Raw genomic sequence first — 7,810 nt, forward strand, 5'->3', positions numbered from 1 at the left:
ACCCAGTAAAAGGAATGCTTCTTTGATATAATTTAACATCCGAATCATGTTCAAATTTCCCTAGATGGGGGTTGGCTCCATAGTGTAGTGGTCAGCACGGCTGCTTTACACGCAGAAGGTCCTGGGTTCGCGCCCCAGGGGGAGCCACGGACCATACCCCGGGTGCGCCAGGCCCTGGGTGCACGCCGCGAGCGTGTGGGAGGAGACGCCCCGCCTTCAGAGATCCAGCTCTTAAGAGGAGATGGCGACATCCGTAGATGAGGGGTGGAAGTGGGGGCAGGGGGAGGAATTAAAAAGGGGAAATAAAATAAAATAAAAAAAAATTTCCCTAAATGCACCAGAAATGCGTTTTTGCGATGGACTGTTATAATAAGGATCCGAGTCGGGGTTGGCTGCTGGGCAGGTGCTGATGCCCGCACCGCCCACCTGTCCGTGTGTCCTGCACAGATGTCCCTGCTGGCGTGCGGTGCCAGCACTGCCCAGGTGTTCCCAGTCTGTTCTCCACTCTCAGCACCAGAGGAAAGGGCCTGTGCCTGTCGTCTCTGTACCGCAGCTTTTGTCGCAAGGTCTGCTTCTAGAGCACATGCGCAGATTTTGAATCCTGACTCTGTTAGTTCAGGAACCAGCTAGTTATCCTCTGATGCAAACCAGTCATGGCGTCTGGGCCTCTACCGCCTCGCCTGGGAAGTAGGCGACGGTGTGAGCTCACAGGGTGGGGGCAGGTTAAGTGAGTGCAGACGGCCTGGGGCAGGTGCTTGGCACTCAGGCTCCGCTGGCTCCAGGACACAACCCCATCGCGGGTGGCAGGAGCAGGCCTTCCTGGAGCTCCGATTGAGGGAAACGGAGATACACAGTGACAAAAACAAGGCCCCCTCGAGGCTACGTTACAGCACATTGTTTAAAGTGACATTCTCGGATGTCCTGGCTGTGTCCTCTCTCCTCTGCCTTTCGGGTCCTCCGTGCAGCACGGGGCCAGGATGGAAGGATGTGTGGGTTTTAGGACAAAAAGCCTCCTTGAACTTTCTTCTGGGACCGGCCGCTACCCCTGCAGGTGAGGCCTCCCGTCCGTCAGCACTGTGCTCCTAGTGTTCCTTTGGACAGGGTCCCCTTTGTCCCCTGGTGCCCAGCACAGCCACCTTTGTGCCATCACCCACAGGAAGCTGCGTTGCCCATCTGCTGGTGGTGCATGCTGGCTCCACTTCCAGGCCACCCCAGGACACACACAACCTGCTTGTCCCCAAAGCGTGAGGAACGTGGCGTGTGACAGTGGGTTCTGGGTTAGCAATGAAGGCCGACTTCCCTACATAACGAAACCGTCTCCACTTAGGGTTTTGGGGACAGGAAGCCACTTGGTGTAGCAGGAAGACTGTTTTGTTCCACTTTTTAAGGCATGGCTGATCCCCGGAAAAATTTCCGAGGGTGGGGGCGGGGTCTCTCCCGACATCCTCCAGCCTGCCCGGTTCTCACTACCCACAAAGTGCCAGTGACGCCGGCAGCCGCCAGACCGGTCCACCTAGCAGGGGATGCTCTCGACTCGTCTAAGTTCCCCCACACGCAAAACCCAACGGCCCCTCAGCCCCTCAGCCTGCTCCACACAAGGTGCACAGCCCAGTGCTCCGTGACGGCGGATCTGCGTCTGTGATGACGTTGGTTCACCCCGGTGGCAACTGAAGCAGCCCACAGGCAGTACAGGGTGCGCCCTGGGCCAGCACACCACCCTCCTGCCCCTCTGCGGGCCGCGTCCCTTGGTCCTCACCTCTCTCTTTCTGGGCGAGTTCAGACCCCCAGAGTCCAAGTCGCAGGCCCGGCACCGCCTCCCGCTGTACGAGGGGGCTGAGGCTCTACTTTGGTTCTGAGGACTGATGGGCCCCAATACATAGGACAGAGTGGGCGCGCCAGGGTGCCCTGGGGACATGGGTGGCAGTAAGGGACAGAGGGCTCTGGATGGTGCGGCCGTTTGCGTGGCCAGCGCTTTTCCACGTGGTCCCTGCGCATCAGTGCGGCCAGGACCATGAGACACACGGGTCTCAGGCCCCTCCCACCAATCCCGCTGACGGGGTTGGAAAGCCCAGGGCCCACACGTCCCCGCTAACAGCCCCCGGCGAGGCCAGGGCGCTGGGGTTTGAGAACAGTTTCAAAGATCCGCTCTTTCTGACCACAGTGCTGATTCGCCCGCTGGGGGCAGAACGAGCACTTCATGGAGAAGACCCTGCCCCATCTCCCAGCCCTCGTGCTGCCACCTGGTGTCCCACGCTCTCATGCCCATCCCCCACCGGGCCGAAGACCCGAAGCGTCAGTGAGGCTGAGGAGGTAGATTTGACATGCATTTTACAAAAGCAGCAGCCAAGACTCAGAGACCCCACAGGAAGTGGCAGTCGCTTGTCAGGTACTGGTTGGACCTGACCACCAGCCACACCTGACACGACACACCTGAGAACAGATGAGAGACAGGGATGGTCACTGCCTTTAGAAAGAGAAAGACAGCCAGAGACCGGACCGGGGCCACTGTTTCTGTCCCTCGGCCAGGCCCCCAGCAACCTGTCAAGCGCTAGACTTCAGGTGGGACTCCCTTCCATCCCAAGCTACCGCTTTAGAATGTTTTTTTTTAATGCAATTCCAGGGGCTTTGGTAATTGTTTTCGATGGAGAAAAGCATGATGCAGTATCCACACGGTATTTGCTGAACCAGAAGAAACATGCACTGATGTTCAAGATCACGTACACGGCCTCATGACTTCCTGACGAAATCTCCCGGAGCTCATCTCACCCACCATGTCATCTAATACCACCTCATTTGCAAATAATTTAAATTTACTTTCCCAAGCCTTCTCTTACTGATCGTCACAGTAACTCTAAGATCTTGCATATGATTGTCTTCATTTTCTAAGACAAAACGGGGGCTCGGAGGCTGCAGAGTAAGAGGGAGGACATGGCTGCCAAGTTCTTGTGGAACACCGGACGTGTGCATGCCTAGGTGTGACCCCAGCTCCTGCGGTGACTGGGATTCCTAAGGCTCAGTGAGTGGCTGTGTGTCACCAAGACCTGCATACAACGGTCACACGGGGCGGGGGCGCTGAGAAGAGGCAGCAGGTGTCTTACAGGTACATTTATTAATGCCACAAAGGACACAGTTCTACAAGCGCACGGCGATGTTCCATGGTCCCATCTGTCAGAGCTTGTGAAACGTACAGGCGGACCGCCGCGCGCCGCGCAGAGCCGGCTAATGGTGACCGTGGGCAGGAGCAGGACTCGAGCCTTTTGGAAGAGAATACGATACGACTCAGGAGAGGAGGAGCAGGTAGGAAGTAGCCAATTACGCAAGTGTAACAAGTCAGAGGCGTGAACGACAATCTTCGACAGCACGAAGGGCTATGGAGGGCTCTTTCCAAACCCGCCCGGTGTGCTCAAGGGGCTGCGTAAGCGACTGTGCATGCAGCAGCAAGACAGAGGTCAGGAGCCAGCCCTGGTTTGTGCAGGGCTCAAATGACCACAGCTTCCCTGTCCTCTGGGAGACGGCGAAGAACCTAAACTCACGTGGTGCCTTCCCCCAGAGCACGTGCACAGGGCAGCAGGCCCATACAGCTAACCGTACTTCCTACAGGTGGCACCAGCTACCCCGGTGAATCCATTTTTCCATCACCCCTGCAGATGGGAGCTTTACTTGGCCCAAGGGGGTGAGCGGTGGTTCTTAGCATTCAGATTACAAGAAGCAGAATTTCAGAATTCTCTTTCCCAGCAGGTGCAGTGAACTTCACCTTCTGAAGTGACCCTATTGCGTCTTCTATGTTTACTAAGCCACGTACCAATGTCAATTCAGAACAGGGACAGACCTCGTCAGGGAAAGGGGCGATGGAGTTTTTCATTCCCCACCCATTTAAAAAGCAAAAATCTTACCTTTCAAAGCTTTACTTCTTTTATCTAAAATAGAAGGAAAGAAAAACTTGGTCATATCAACACTTTCCACAAAGCCTCAGTCACCTCGTTGTGGAAATCCACGTCTGACTGGCTCAAGAGCTCACACTTAGGCAAAGCTGTGACAGGAAGCCTTCAGGAAGCAGGAGTTACCAGACATCTTGAATCCAAGACACGGTAAAATTTCTACCAAAGATGTCTGTGAGCGGCTCAACAGTGCAGAATTGGCAGGGCTCAACTCCCTACCGCCCCCCGAAATATAGTCTTGCAATTTAAAGTTTTCTGTTCTTCCCTCTTTAATCGATCACTTATGAATACACGGTTGGGCCCCATCTCTGCTCCACTGAGAATCAAATGACTTTTATCATGGAGATAGTTCACGCATTCAGAACCATGGAAAAGGAACAATAAAATACCACATGCCATGATTTCGCCCCTAGCTGAGCCTGCATTTCTCAACACTATGGACATCTCCTAGGTACCTGAAATACGAGCGTCACGTCCAGGAAATTCACAATTCTCTGATATCCGGGTCTTGTTCAAATTTCCCCAACTGTCCCCAGATGTCTGCCAGCTGACATGTGCTCCCCGCCTTTTACTGGAGGACCGCTGGGGTTCTGATGGCCACTCCTAGTCCTTTACGATGTCAATTGGGATGCTTTTGAAAATAATTTTCTTCCTGACCACTAACGAATCAAACATGGGGAAACTCACCAGCACTCCTGATTTTGTAAATGATGAAGGTCATCAAGCCCATTCCTACCCAGATCTCCTGGTAAACCTGGGTGTAGTAGGGCTTCATGGGGGCCCAAACATTTTTTATGAGGCTTTGCAACATCTGAAAGGGAAGGCAGCGATGAACAGTTACACAGCCCTTGTTCTAGGCTCCGCTGGTAAGACACGTCCACTTCCTGTTAAGGTCCACCCTACTTCCCACACTATTCCACAGGGAGCCCCTCTTGTGCCAGCACCACTCCCCACAGCCATTACTGCACCCCATGGGGGCTCGCCTCTCGACGCCCCAGTGTTGGCCATCCCAGCACCTCTCATTCTTCACGCCCAGAGCTCTCCCAGCATGTGCGGGCCTGAGGTGTCATGGAATAGTCCCCTCTCAGGTGGCCTCCCTCCACTAACAATATGCCCCAGATAACACACCACTTTCAAACTTTTCAATTGAAGAACCAGTAGATGAAAAGCTGTTGGCATTCAAAGCTGAAAAAGAACACGGTCCAGACGTGGTGATTTCCTGTGAGACTAACACCCAGGCTTGGGCGATGCTGATCAGGGGCCTTGGTCCTTTCTGTTAAATTTCAGCTTTTCTGAGGTATAACTGACATATAACATGTAAGATATTTAAAGTATACATCGTGGTGGGGATTTCATATCTGTATACATGGGGAACGGATTCTCTCGTGTGGTTAATTAACACATTCATCACATCTTTTTTTGGGGGGGGGTGGCAGTGAGAACTTCAAATTCTATTAGCAAATTTCAATAAACAACACAGTGTCATTAACTAGTCACAGTGTTTTACGTGTGTCTCAGTCTTGACTGCTGAACGCAAAGCAGATAGCATACAAGGACACTAGCTAAGAGCTGCACTTGTAACTTCTTTCATGAATAAAAATATTTAATGACTGAAACTGGGAAAAGCCATCAGATTCTGAACTTACACAGTTCACTTTCACGTGCAGGTCTCAAAATCATGTTTGTGACTTTTATTGACTAGACTCTAAAATGAGATGCTCTCATTTCCATTCCAACAAGCTTTGTAACATCTGAAGCGGTCTAGTAACTAGTCATTCAAGTCACTGTCGGGGTAACTAACCCAGCCCTTTCCATTTCACTGGAAACCGCTACCCTGGCTTCAGTTAGAGATGCAGCCTCATCCGCGCCCCAGCCATCCTTGCACCTCGCACAAGGGTCCAAGACACCACCAGCCCTGCCCCGAGAAGGTGCCCGAGAGCACCCCAACAGGACCCTGAGGAGGCCTCTGGGAGCCCCAGACCTCAGAGTTCAGAGGCACCAAGTGCATCCTCTGCCCCCTGCACCCAGCGACGAGTGTGGAGGAAGGTGGTCCAAGGAGGCTGCATGTCTGGGACTCCTGGGTTCCAGCCCAGTTCTGCCTGCTCTCTTTCGACCCTGGCCAAGTCCCTGAAGCTGTCGTTCCAGAAGTTTCCCTTTCTGTGACACAGGGATACCGCCACTTGCCCCACAGGGCGCCCTGACGGAATTTAAAAAGGAAACGAAACCCTGCCTTGCTAGCGCCTGGCGTGGAGCAAGAATTCGGTCAATGATCACAGCCACAGAAGGAAACGCCACAAACGCCCGCTGGCAGCAACAGCACCAAAGTACCGGGGTTCCAAGAGGGGGGCCTCGAGGTGCTGCTCTCACGAGGAGAGGCCACAGGAGGGTCTGGAGGGTGCAAAGGAGATAAAAAGGGCTCAAAGAAACGTCAGTTATCCCCACGTTTTGCTCAGGGCCCAGGCGCCTCGGCCCTGCCTTCTCCCCACTAGTACCTTGGACTGCTATTAGTATACTGCGAACACCTTTCCCCGGCTTTCCTATAACTAAGGTGGTCATATTTGCCCAGACAGGTGACATGTTCCCCACATTTACTAAAGTGAGACCCCCCACTTTTTTCCACGTGAATCCACCCTGTCCATCCACATGTTCCAGCTCTGTGTGTGGGTTTTATAGAACTGTTCCTTCAGAGGCCCATCCTACTCAAAGGTCAAATGGGTGTCCACCGTGCCCGCTTAGGTCTGCAAAGTTCCTAGCACATTATCAGCGAACCATTATCTGACCTTACACTGGAGAGAAAACGCCTGCCCTGCTGAGCCCCAGACCAGGATTCGGCTCGAGTTCCATTCTACTCCAATCACCCCCTGTGATCCCGTTTTGGTCCCGTTTCCCTCTCCCAAGGCCTTGTCACATGCACAGTATAACTTGGGGAACAAGTGGGTTGCGAGAGAACCTGGGGTGCACCTGGGAGAAGATACTAAACGGGGTGAGACGCCCCGGCTGGGCCTCCGGCTCCACCACTGACCAGCCGGGTGGCCGAGCCTCCCACGGCCGCAGGACGCTCCGCACCGAAGGCGGCCCGCGCGCGGCGGCGTTGGACGCCAACGCCGAAGGAAAAGGCGCTGCTGCCCACTGACCGTTAAGCCCCGGACGGCCTCCCTTCGGCCTCGGGGCCCGGCAGGAAACGCCCGCGTGGACCGGGAGGGGTTGGACCCCAAGGTCAGTTGGGGCCGCGGCGGGGCCGAAGAGGCTCCCGCTCGCCGCAGGTCCCCTCCGCGGGCCCGGATCCAGCCCCGCGCCTCCGCCGGCCACTGTGCCGCCGCCGCACCGACTCGGCTGGCCCGCACCCACCGCCCAGTCCCGGCCAGCGCTCACCTCGCCACAGGAAAGGTGGCTCAGACCACCCGAAACCGCACAGCCGCCTCGGAAGGTCACCGAGCGCGCAGGCGCCGCGCGGGGCAGGCCGGGAAGGCGGAAGGAGCGGCGGCGCCCCGACAAAATACAAGCCACATTTTAAAACTATTAAGTACAGCGCCCCCAGCGGCCGCCGCGGGTATGTCACAATTCGGTGACCAACCGTCCGGATTTGTCCGGGCCTTGAGACTTTCAGTGCTGAAACTGGGAAGGTCCTGGACACCGCGGACGCAGTGGTGAATCTGTAAAAAGGACCGTCTTTCTTTGCTGTGTTGAAGGCAGAGAGGTCGGATCTCGCGTCCCCATGGTGGTTTTGCCTTTTCTCTTTATGTTAATATTTTCGCTCTGCATGTTTTTATGCATCGATTCTCTGCATAGCAATACTACTCAGTAGCCAATATAAAGGCTTCCACGGGGGCTCCAGACATTGATCTTGACAAACACAGGCTTTAAAAATAACC

At 54.7% G+C, this 7,810-nt stretch overlaps 1 protein-coding gene across 3 annotated transcripts; it reads right to left on the minus strand.

Annotated features, from left to right (window-relative positions):
- Nucleotides 1–3,090: 3,090 nt before the first annotated feature.
- Nucleotides 3,091–7,423, minus strand: ATP5MPL (ATP synthase membrane subunit 6.8PL). 3 transcript variants are annotated; one of them, XM_006925605.3, is made up of 5 exons: nucleotides 7,311–7,423; nucleotides 6,169–6,326; nucleotides 4,626–4,749; nucleotides 3,894–3,917; nucleotides 3,091–3,254 (listed from the first exon to the last, which is right to left on the minus strand). In XM_006925605.3, exons 3-5 carry the CDS (start codon nucleotides 4,747–4,749, stop codon nucleotides 3,220–3,222), a joined length of 183 nt encoding a protein of 60 aa, XP_006925667.1. In that variant the 5' UTR covers nucleotides 6,169–6,326; nucleotides 7,311–7,423; the 3' UTR covers nucleotides 3,091–3,219. The 3 variants fall into 3 exon arrangements, with proteins under 3 accessions (XP_006925667.1, XP_006925666.1, XP_015455249.1); XM_006925604.3 differs by lacking the exon at nucleotides 6,169–6,326; XM_015599763.2 differs by lacking the exons at nucleotides 6,169–6,326; nucleotides 7,311–7,423 and adding an exon at nucleotides 5,067–5,129.
- Between the last annotated feature and the right edge of the window lie 387 nt (nucleotides 7,424–7,810).

Source organism: Pteropus alecto, unplaced genomic scaffold (genome assembly GCF_000325575.1).
Source record: "Pteropus alecto unplaced genomic scaffold, ASM32557v1 scaffold8, whole genome shotgun sequence".
NCBI lineage: Eukaryota > Metazoa > Chordata > Mammalia > Chiroptera > Pteropodidae > Pteropus > Pteropus alecto.

Excerpts from the sequence above, each read along its gene's own strand:
- ATP5MPL (XM_015599763.2), bottom strand. The coding sequence starts at position 5,117 with ATGCCAACAGCTTTTCATCTACTGGTTCTTCAATTGAAAAGTTTGAAA. Across the intron at positions 4,750-5,066 it reads AATTGAAAAGTTTGAAAGTG|ATGTTGCAAAGCCTCATAAA; the intron begins GTGTGTTATCTG and ends CTTCCCTTTCAG. Across the intron at positions 3,255-3,893 it reads AAGAAGTAAAGCTTTGAAAG|GCTCGAGTCCTGCTCCTGCC; the intron begins GTAAGATTTTTG and ends CTCTTCCAAAAG.